We start from the raw sequence: 12,344 nt of genomic DNA, 5'->3' as shown, positions 1-12,344 counted from the left end.
AAAAAACTATACTGATTTAACAGTACAGTAATGTGGGGTGATTATAAGCGAGAAAGAAGCAACAAGAATGGATAGGTTTTTAGTACGATCGTTTCATACAAGGACAGTTTTATTAAAAGTTGCAAAGATTACAGCATATAAACGAGTCCCGTACTCATCAGCTAAATACATGTAAGTTCTCTAGACATCCTAGTGTTTGAGGCTATACTCATGAAGTAATGTAGATAATTAAACAGATTTCTAAAGTTCATTAAAGTTCTTTAAAGATGATGTACAGTCTTATCACAGAATTTTAAAAAAGTTTTGATAGCATCACAGTTTTGATAGCATCTGTGATGCTATCAAAACTTTTTTAAAATTCTGTGATAAGACTGTACATCATCTTTAAAGAACTTTAATGAACTTTAGAAATCTGTTTAATTATCTACATTACTTCATGAGTATAGCCTCAAACACTAGGATGTCTAGAGAACTTACATGTATTTTAGCTGATGAGTACGGGACTCGTTTATATGCTGTAATCTTTGCAACTTTTAATAAAACCTGTCCTTGTATGAAACGATCGTACTAAAAACCTATCCATTCTTGTTGCTTCTTTCTCGCGTATATATATATATATATATATATATTATATATATATATATATATATGTATATGTATGTATGTATATATATATATGTACACACGTACACATACACACATATATATATAAACATGCGCGCGCGTGCATACTTGCATATATATATATGATATGTATACATGCTGCTCCAGTAAGGCCGAAGTCAGATGACTGAAACAAGTAAAAGAAAAATAATATACATGAAACTACACACGAGCTGTTGACGATTTCTTTTCATTCCTTGGACTTTTCCATTCATATCTTATTAAGCCTACTACAATTTAAAGAGTAGCGGAGGAAAATAGTAGGGGTCAAGATATAGGAGTGGTGAGGACTAGAACATAGTTGACAACTCCCAATGGATTTAATTCTAAATGGTTGTAGACTACATGCTGCATAAACTCTTTTAACTATAAATAACTATCTCACCACTCCTATATCTTGACCCCTTCTTGTTTCCTCAGCTACTCTCAAAATGATGGTAGGCTTAATAAGATATGCATAATTTCCTAAACTCATTCTCCCACAAATATAACAGAAGGAAGCAATGTAATTACTTTGGTTTCTAGTGTTGATATAAATTTGTTACAAAAGGTTTGTTACAAATGGTTTCTTTCAAATTGATGTAATGTTTTCATTGATCGATTAAACGGAGCCGCTCGAAACGGCCGTAATGTATTGATACCTGGACATCCATGTTACTTATGTGTATGTATATATATATGTGTCTGTGTGTGTGTGCATATATGTATGTGTGTATATATATATGTATATATATACATATATATATATATATATATATATATATATATATATATATATATATATATATATATATATATATATATAATAATTACCATTATTTGAGGGAATAAGATCCAATCTTACAAGGAAAAAATTCAATTTAGAAATACTAAATCAAATTTCACACAATATAATATATATATATATAAAATAAGAAAAAAAACACCTTTTATCAATTCAAAATGAACAATTAAATTACACCTTCTAGAAAATTACATATAATAGAAATATTAAACTTAAAATAACAATAAAATGTCAATGATAATGTAAATTGAAAAAAAATAATGAAAACGTATATAATTATATCAGCAAGATTCATTCATTCATATTGAATCTATTTTCCCGTTTTAGTAAGTTGGGGATAGAAATTATTATAACCAGGACACGTATAGTAGTAGAGCAACAGTACAGCAACATAGATGTCACTGACGGAAACCAATTATATAAGTTTTTACTATTTTTTTGCAATTTACTTTATCAATGACATTTTATTGTTATTTTAGTTTTAATATTTCTATTATATGTAAATTTCTAGATGGTGTAATTTAATTGTTCATTTTGAATTGATATAAGGTGTTTTTTTCTAATATTATATACAAGAATAGTCCGGCAGTATTTTTTCTGTTGATCTTTTGCTGTTTTCTTGCAATGAGAACGATTGGATGAAAAGAATTTGACATTAAATAAAAAGAAATCGTAAATCTTACTCAAATTGCTTTAAAAGTAGGTATTCCTAAAATGTTTTTTACACGAGCAATTAAATATTTTCTCAAACGCCTCAAACATTTTATTAACGAACACTGCTTGGTGCTGCTGCTGTTACTACTGCTTATGATGACAAAAATGATGTTAATACTAGTTCAGAGTGTGATAATGATGATAATACGGAGGTTACTAATGATGATGCTAAGATTATGACTTTGATAATATTCTCTCACTTAAGCTGCATATGTCAGTTTGACAGTAAGTGTAACCCCAGTAAGACTAGTACATAAGATAACACATGAAATATATTAATTCTCTATATAAAACATATATATATATATATATATGTGTGTGTGTGTGTGTGTTTATGTGCCTGTGTTTGTCCCCCTCCCCCACAACATCGCTTGACAACCGATGCTGGTGTGTTTACGTCCCCGTAACATAGCGGCTCGGCAAAAGAGACCGATAGAATAAGTACTAGGCTTACAAAGGATAAGTCCTGGGGTCGATTTCCTCGACTAAAGGCGGTGCTCCAGCATGGCCGCAGTCAAATGACTGAAACAAGTAAAAGAGTAAAACAGTCTACTGAATCCTTGTATCAGCGAGATTCATTCATTCATATTGAATCTATTTTCCCGTTTTAGTAAGTTGGGGATAGAAATTATTACAACCAGGACACGTATAGTAGTAGAGCAACAGTACAGCAACATAGATGTCACTGACGGAAACTATTTATAGCTAAACTAGAATAGACCACATAACTGTGAAATAACCAAGACAGTACAATATTAGACTACAACCGGCTGGTTCGGAAGCTTCAATACATTTCAGATGTGTCTTCTTGAACAAATTAATTTATTCTACATAACACGTCACATGAATGTGCCATCAGAAATAGCAACAGAAACTATCTGGAATAATGAAGCGTCTTATCTAAGGGAAGATATCAATCATCCGTTTAACACTGCAAAAGTCGAAGTCAATTATTTACTCTACCGAGTCATGAAATCTGGGTAAGATTTTAAAAATATTACCAGTATTTCACATATACCCATATATTATTAAACAATGCAGCAGTGGAAACTGCATTCTTACAAGAATAGTCCGGTAGTCATTTTTCTGTTGATCTTACTTTTGCTGTTTTCTTGCAATGAGAACGATTGGATGAAAAGAATTTGACATTAAATAAAAAGAAATTGTAAATCTTACTCAAACTGCTTTAAAAGTAGGTATTCCTAAAATGTTTTTTACACGAGCAATTAAATATTTTCTCAAACGCCTCAAACATTTTATTAACGAACACTGCTTGGTGCTGCTGCTGTTACTACTGCTTATGATGACAAAAATGATGTTAATACTAGTTCAGAGTGTGATAATGATGATAATACGGAGGTTACTAATGATGATGCTAAGATTATGACTTTGATAATATTCTCTCACTTAAGCTGCATATGTCAGTTTGACAGTAAGTGTAACCCCAGTAAGACTAGTACATAAGATAACACATGAAATATATTAATTCTCTATATAAAACATATGTAGTTTTGCTGTAATTTTTGGGTTAAAACTACAAGCTGATGAACACTGTAGTCGGGTGAACACTGGCCCAGATAATAATCGTGATCGTTTTGTCTGACCCATTAAAGCTATATATAGTTTCAAGTTAAAAATCAAGTTATGTGTAATTTCACAATCAAATTGTTAATTTGCTGTAACGTTATCTTATGTAGTAATCGATTATTTCTTGTTGTTAAACTTTCACCATTCATTTGAGAGTCGCTGTTATGAAAATTAGAATCTTTAAAACAAATATGCCGAGCCTCAAACATTTATATATATATATATATAAATATATATATATATTATATATATATATATCTTGACAGAGCAGGGGTGTTTATTATCAGTATGGTATTGCAGGACTCACTGCTTTTCTTCAGATGAAAGAACGGAGATTTTATGAACATCTCTCTCTTTCTTTCTTTCTTTCTTTCTCTCTCTCTCCCTCTCCCTTTCTCTCCCTCTCTCCCTCACTTCAGAATTTGTGACCTCATTTAAACTCTCTTTAGTTTATCAGGTGAGGAAGTAAGTTGAAGTTTGGCCTTCAATTTCTGTTTCTGTTACAATAATTTCTAGATGTCAATGGAGGTTATTTTGATGGGGTGGGCACTTGATGTGTTTTTTATCTCCTCGCTAACAAAATGGTCCTTCTGAATACAAAAAGAATCTATCAACTAAGACTGCCGACAAACGTCACACTGAGTGAATAAAGGAATGTAAGAAACAGACGTTCTTTCCGAATAAACAAACAAAACTGTGAGGAAGAAAGTAAAAAAAATAGCTAACACAAAAGCGGCTTGGTCGGAGGCGAGGGAACAGACAAGGCAAAGTGATAAAAGGAAATCTATAAAAAAAAAAACATCCGCAACTACACAGGTTAAGAAGTAAATACAGTTGATAGTAGGGCTAGAGGGTTGGGTGAAAGGGTCATGTAAGGTCTGCTGAATAAAAAGTCATGTAGAGTGGATTGTTGCTGACAAGCTAAATAACTGTCACGCCTTTCATCATAGGCTAAATTCGATCAGACCTGACCTGGGGTTAAACACCACCCTCCTCCCCCATATATATATACACACACACACACACACACAGTGTCCCCCCACTTATTCGCGGTTCGGCATTCGCGGTTCCGGTTATTCGCTGAAGTAATAATTGTTCGCGGAAACCACTGTATATTCGCAGAATCGTAAATATCGTCCGTGGTTTTTAATGGCTTTTTTCGTGGTAATATATATATTTTCACACTTTTTAAGGATAAATTATTAATAACAATATACCATATTTGTCGATTTATCGGACGCCCCTTCGTATCACGTCGGTTGATTGTTTTAGATACAAATAAACTGTATCTTGTATCTCTTATTCCAGCTTTCAATCAAACCTTGCTAATTAGCATAGCGACATTTATCTGTATTTCACATACACATACACACACACAAACACATACACACACACACACACACACACACACACACACACACATACATACACACGCACGCATTCCCCTTCCCTCGCTGTATTTGTCTCTCAGCAACAGCCTCTCATTGTAGTGAATGTATATCTATATATACTTTATTAATAAAGCTGCAAAGACATCACAAAAACTATTACTCAGAGTTTCACGTTTCCATTCGTCAGACAGTTTTGTTTGGTTGGACAGTTTCTCAACCAAAACTGTCCGACGAAAGGGAAATTCTGAGTAATGGTTTTTGTGATGTCTTTGCAGGTTTATTAATAAGCGTATTGCTCTACCTCCGGTATTCGAGTACTATTTTCCCACCTTGGTTCACATTTTTTGTGCTTACTCTGGTGTATATATATATATATACACACAATGCATCGCACCTGTATTACTTGGCAGATCAAAGATTTATACAACACGAGACTGAACGATAATTTTATACTAGCGCTTTTATAAAATCATCGCTACATTTGATCACGCACATTGTTTATTTCAACAAGATAATTTTTAAGGTTGTGAGTCAATATAGCCACATTGAAATTAGGTTACTGGCTGGTCCCTCCCTCCCTCTCTTACTCACTCACTCACTCTTATTATTCTCTTCTACTCTAGGCAAAAGGCCCGAAATTTTGGGAGAGGGGGTTAGATCAACACCAGTACGCAACTGGTACTTAATTTATTGACCCCGAAAGGATGAAAGGCAAAAGGCAAGGTCGACTTCGGCGAGATTTGAACTCAGAACAGAACGTAAAGGCAGACGAAATACCACTAAGTATTTCGTCCGGCGTGCTAACGTTTCTGCTAGCTTGCCGCCTTCACTCACTCTTATTATAGTATAGATTACTGTATCTAGTGGTAATACAAACTACATTTTTTAAAACCATGATTATTTTTAATCCCTACTCATTCTCCCATTGGTGATATATGCATATTAGACGCAAGGAAGACTTTTGGGTACGAGTTGTTGGAAAAAACTGCGTCCAGTTTTGTTGAGTGTTGTGCTTTTTGCAGCGTATTACTAAAGCCCTAAAATGCCGTCCAAACGCCCTACACCTAAGGCTTCTGACAGTGAACCTAAGCATCAGAAAAAGGTTATGATGCTCCATAAAATGTATGCTGCTGTAGGTCGCTATTACGTTGTCAACAAAAGCACCATACACTATATTAAGAAGAACGAGGTGGCGATCAGGACTACGGTAGCAGCAAGCTTCAGTGAAAGTGCCAAAAAGATAACGATAGTGAGAAATAAGTACTTCGTCAGGATGGAATCTGCCTTGGCATTGTGGATCAGTGACTACAAGAAGAAAGACATCCCGTTGAATGGTAACATCATCCGCGAGAAAGTGCGAAATTTATACCAGCATTTTGACAGAGGGGATGGAGCAGAAGGTACTGAAGAACCGCAACCAAGACCATTGACAGCACCGGAGCCCGAAGGTTTTTAAACCAGCAAGGGATGGTTTGACCGTTTTCAGAAACAGTGTGTTTCCCTGCATGGAGAGACGGCATCGATCGACAAGGAAGCCGCCCAGAAGTACCTCGAGACCTTCAGGAAAATCATCGAGGGCAAGGGATACAAACCGGAACAGGTCTTCAATATGGACGAGACTAGCTTCTTCTGGAAGAAGATGCCTTCCAGAATGTATATCATGAAGGACGACGCTAGAGCCCCAGGATTTAAGGTACAGAAGGACAGAGTGACGCTAATTATATGTGGTAATGCTGTTGATTTCAAGATGAAACCAATACTTATCTACAAGTCCGCGAACCCGATGGCCTTCAAAAATAAGAATAAAAACCTGTTGCCTGTCTACTGGATGCACAGCCCCAAGGCCTGGATTGCCAAAAGTCTAACTTTGAATTGCTTCCACCAATGCTTCATCCTTCAAGCCAAGGAATACCTCCAAAACGTATGCAAGGAATTCAAGGTGCTGCTTGTTATGGATAATGCTGGTGGTCACTCTTTGGATTTGAATCAAGAGGGACTCCAAGTCGAGTTCCTCCCTGCCAATACCACCTTTATCATGCAGACTATGGTTCGAGGCGTCATCCGTGCCTTTAAAGCACTTTACACTCGAAACTCTCCCCGAAATCTTGTGAACGCAATGGATTCGGACGAGAATTTCAAGTTAAAGGAGTATTAGTGTAACTTCACGATCGCAACGTGCCTGTCAGTTATCCACATTGTTCTTAAAGACATGAAGAAAGAAACCTTCATTGCATGCTGGAAGAAGGTGTGGCCAGAGTGTGTTCAAGATTACGAAGACTTCCCACCTGAAGATATTCAGTATGGGGCTGTCAACAATGTGGTGAAACTGGAACAGGTACTTGGTGATGAAGGTTTTGACGACATCACGCAAGATGTCAAGGATCTCATCGATGCCCACTCTAAAACCCTGACAGACAAAGATTTATTGGAGTGAACGAAGTCTGCCAGCGAAGCGGGAGAGAAAGTGCCAGCCCTTTTAAGGACAGCAAAGGAATTGCAAGGGAAAGCGGAAGCATGGGGTACCTATATGGTTCGGTCTCTCCAATTTAAAAATCCTATCGATGCTGCCATGCAGACATAAAACTCTTCTCACCATAATGAATAAACAACGACAGCAACTTCCTATCACAATGTTCCTCAAGCACACCAAGAAAGCCCTGCACGAAGATACCACATCCCCTAAAACACCTGAAGAAGAGGTATCTTCTGAAGCGGTTTAAGTCTTCTCTGCTGTGTAGTCATTGCATTCATTATTTTCATCATCATCGTCTTAAATCAATATCATTCATTATTGGTGAGTAACCGTACATTTTACTTTATTTTTTATCAAATTATTATTAAATGTTATATATATATATATATATATATTATATATATACATACACACATATGATTTATGATTGCTTGTTTACACTTTTTCGAGATCAGTGACGTTTCATCACTGGAAAAAGGATATCTGTATTTGCATTGGGACACCTTCAACATCGAAGACTGGTGATTGTCGTGCGCTGACGACGGTAAATATTCAGAAACCCGGGTCCGTGCGTATCACGTCAGGTTGACGATGGGAATACTAATAGGGCACAGAAAGTGTGTCAATAGCCAGCAGGAGAAGATGTTCTCCTGGGGCTACAAGCTACAATACCATCCACCCTTAGTGCTTAGCCACATTTAAGTGGCAATATACTTCATATATACATACATACATACATACATACATACATACATACATACATACATACGTATTATATATATATATATATATATATATATATATATATATATAAAATATTCTACGTTACATTTTGACATTTATATTCATTTTAACGGACCACGTACAATATACGCGGTTTTTCACTATTCGCGGGTGCTCTAGGAACGTAAACCCCGAGAATACCGGGAGACTACTGTAATATATATATATATAATATATATATATATATATGTATATATATATATATATATATATATATATATATATATATATATATATACATATACATATATACATATATATATATATATACAATACACGCACACACATACACACATATATATACATATATACATACATATATACATAATACATACATGCATACATACATATATATATGTATATATGTATGTAAACACGCGCGCGCGCACACCCACACACCCACACCCGCGCGCACACACACACATGCATAACAGATGTGTATACATACTCACACATGCACACACACATACATGAATGCATACAGTGACAACAGAAATGAGTAAGAGGGAAAGTGAGAAGGTTAGGGTAGAGAGGAGTTCAGTTTAAATGTTATTCACGTGTTTTGGTTGTAAATAAAATTTGGTAAAGTAAATCAGCCCACGTTCGAAAGTAAGCCTGATGCCTGCTCTTTTTGAAAGTCACCGCAACTATGGACTAACAACAATAACAAAACAACAGCCAACTCGGGAGTATCTACGCGTTTGGTCTCACTTGTAGAAACACCTGCCAAATATTCCTCAAATTGAACCCTACCGTCTTAAAAAGGAATATACGGGATAATGTCTTCCGGAATAGAGGGCTGGTCGCAACTTGAATGGCTTACTGTTAGGATGGTAATTTGAAAGGTTATAAACGTTTAACTTGTTCCAAACCTCTGACGTAACTAATAGATCAACTTCGCCTTCAATCTTTTGGGGCAAATAAAGAAACAAGGTCGATACAAGCAACTATATCTTCTTCCAAATTCTTAAAAATTTATAGATAAATAAATAAGAATAAAGAAAGAATAACTATGCGGATAATCGTTTAAATCATTATTTTACATATTTTAGCTCATCATCGCCATTATTATTATTATTATTGTTGTTGTTGTTGTTGTTGTTGTTGTTTTTGTTATCATCATCATCATCATCATCATCACCACCATCATCACTGGGGGTAGAACCGTAATTCGAGCCTTTTGCGTGGGGTTTTATCCGAGTTACCCCAAGTTGACTACCCTGCTCTTGGTGATTCTATTAATTAATTAATTATTTCTCTACCTTCTATTTATACATCATTTGTTATATTCTTTAATATTACTGTCTCCCTTCGACAGATTAAACCCCACCTATTTTTGTGTGTTGTATCTCGTCCTTTGATATTGTCCCCTAGGTCTCGAGAGCTTGTGACCAATAAAAGAAATTGTCATCATCATCATCATCATCATCATCATAATCATTATCATCAATATTATTATTATTATTATTATTATTATTATTATTATTATTATTATTATTATTATTATTATTATTATTATTATTATTTTCATATATATCAACAGATTAGACTGTTGGAAAAGAAAAGAATCCTAACATCGGCTACAAGTAACCTTAGATACCAAGAACCCTCCTAAGTATCCTAGCTGTCCCAAATAACATTTGAATCCATTATCGTTGACGTTGTTATATAGATATATATGCAAATTATTGGCATTAATATTGCAATTATTGTTTATAATTACTTTTCTTTAGGTAAGACCTCATCTGCACAGTCGAAAACATCGCTACCAGTCTTTAACTCTGACTTCAGTAGTAGAATGAATTTCCGGTCACGCCGAAAAAGGAATGCACAGACAACTTGGAAGCAGCCATTACCATCTTTGGCAGATCGTACAGTGGAAACACTTGTTGTTGTCGATAAAGTGATGTACAAAAAACACGGCGAAGATTACATTACAACATATACTTTGACTCTGTTTAATATGGTAAGTAGAATCTCTTTCTATTTCGTTTAGGTGGTGATGTGGCAGAACTGTTAAAGTGTCAAATAAAATTACACCAGCCAGGACAATTGCTTCTGGCTTTTTACGTTCCGATTTCCAATACATCTGATGTCAACTAAACAGCCTCGATAAAATAAATACTTAATAAGTATGACATCAACTAACACTCTCTTCTCAAAATTGCTGGCTTTATGCATAGAGTGTAGGACAAAACACCCCAGGACAGAATCCCCTGATTTAAAGTGCGAATCAGGACACAAAAAGAAAACATCATTTATAATTTTTATGTTTTTGGACTTTAACACCATTTTTTTCTTCATCCTTACCTGTCTGCATTCTTTCCTTAAAATTAGACGAAAAAGTACAATTTAAGTAATTTATTACCAAAGTAATCATGAAAAATATTATATTTCTTTGTGCTAGTTCACTCCACAAGATTTGTTTTGTCTACCTGGGTACCGTAATTCCCCATGTAAACATATCATCATCATCATTATAATCGTCATCGTCGTCGTCATCATCATCATTTAAAGTCCGTTGTCCATGCTGGCATAAGTTGGACGGAAGATTGCACTAGACTCCAGTTTAATTCGGCATCGTTTCTACGGCTGGATGCCCTTTCTAACGCCAACCAATCCGAGAATGTAATGGACTTTTGCGTGACATTTGCGTGACACCGGTACCTGCCACGACTGCAATTTTGCTCGCCTTGATGGGTCTTCTCAAGCACGTCGTGATGCCAAAGGAATTCGCCTCCGTGAGGCCCAACGCTCGAAATGCGCTCTTTACGCGTAACGCACGGGTGCCAGTTGCATGACACCAGCATCAGTCACGACAACGACTTCACTTGGCATGACGAGTCTTCTCAAGCACAGCATATCACTAAAGGTCTCGGTTGCTAGTTATTGCCTATGTGAGGTTCAAACTTTGAAGATTATGCTTCACCACCCCGTCCCATGTCTTCTTGGGTCTACCTCCACCACAGGTTCCCTCCACAGTTAGAGATCGGCACTTCTTTACACAGCTGTCCTCGTCCATATGCATCACATGACCGTACCAGCGCAGTCGTCTTTCTTGCACCACATATCTTCCTTAAAAATCTAATTGTGCAACGGAAGGCCAATAATGCCACCAACTGCTAAGGAAAGAATGCAGACAGGTAAGGATGAAGAAAAAAAAACAGACCTGTTTCCGTGTATGATCCAATTTGAATATTCAAGGGTCAAACTATTCAAGGGGTTTTTGTTCTATTTCGCACTCTATCTTAAGGGTTTTGTCCTGGGGAGGAAAGGGTTGTCGGGACCTCATGCTTAAATTATAAGCCATTTTATTTATGGCCTCATATAATTCCTTTATATCAAACATCTTTTATCTTTTACTTGTTTCAGTCAGTAGACTGTGGCCATGCTACAGTACTGCCTTCAAGAATTTTATTTGAACGAATTGACTCTTGTACATATATTTTAAGCATGGTACTTATTTTATCGGTTTCTTATGCTGAACCGCTATGTTATGAGGAAGTAAACGCACTAGCATCGGTTGTCAACCGGTGATGGGGGACAAACACAGACACAAAGACATACGCGGGCGCACGTATGCACGCACACACACACCCATTAGATATATAGGATTCCTATAAAAAGTAGTAGAATGCTACGGAAAAATCTCCCACGGTTATTGAGTACTTAATGTCATAGTCTTGTTACTGGATATGACCTTTTTTTATACATGAAGAATTCCATAGTATCCGTAAAGTTTATATAAATAGATAAATGATACAAAATCGAATGAACGACGTTCTTCATTTAAAAACCACAACAATTGTGTCGACACGTTATACCTGTATCACATTGGTGAAGGGTTGTGTAATCATTATCATATATCCAAGGTGTAAAATACATCTACTCAGGAAATTATTTTAAAAAGTCCTTCGTTAGACCCCCCTTTCATTTCACTCTGTGTGCG

The 12,344-nt window shown here is 35.8% G+C and overlaps 1 protein-coding gene across 1 annotated transcript in view; it reads left to right on the top strand.

Moving 5' to 3' along the window:
- LOC115213637 (A disintegrin and metalloproteinase with thrombospondin motifs 16) overlaps positions 1 to 12,344 on the top strand; it is a 408,361-nt gene that overhangs the window by 260,993 nt on the left and 135,024 nt on the right. Inside the window, exon 5 of the mRNA XM_029782588.2 lies at positions 10,129 to 10,361. Within this exon, the coding sequence (XP_029638448.1) occupies positions 10,129 to 10,361 (233 nt within the window). The remainder of the gene's footprint in view (positions 1 to 10,128; positions 10,362 to 12,344) is intronic.

Source organism: Octopus sinensis, linkage group LG1 (genome assembly GCF_006345805.1).
Source record: "Octopus sinensis linkage group LG1, ASM634580v1, whole genome shotgun sequence".
Classification (NCBI taxonomy): Eukaryota; Metazoa; Mollusca; class Cephalopoda; order Octopoda; family Octopodidae; genus Octopus; species Octopus sinensis.
This window is presented reverse-complemented; position numbering and strand designations above follow the sequence as displayed.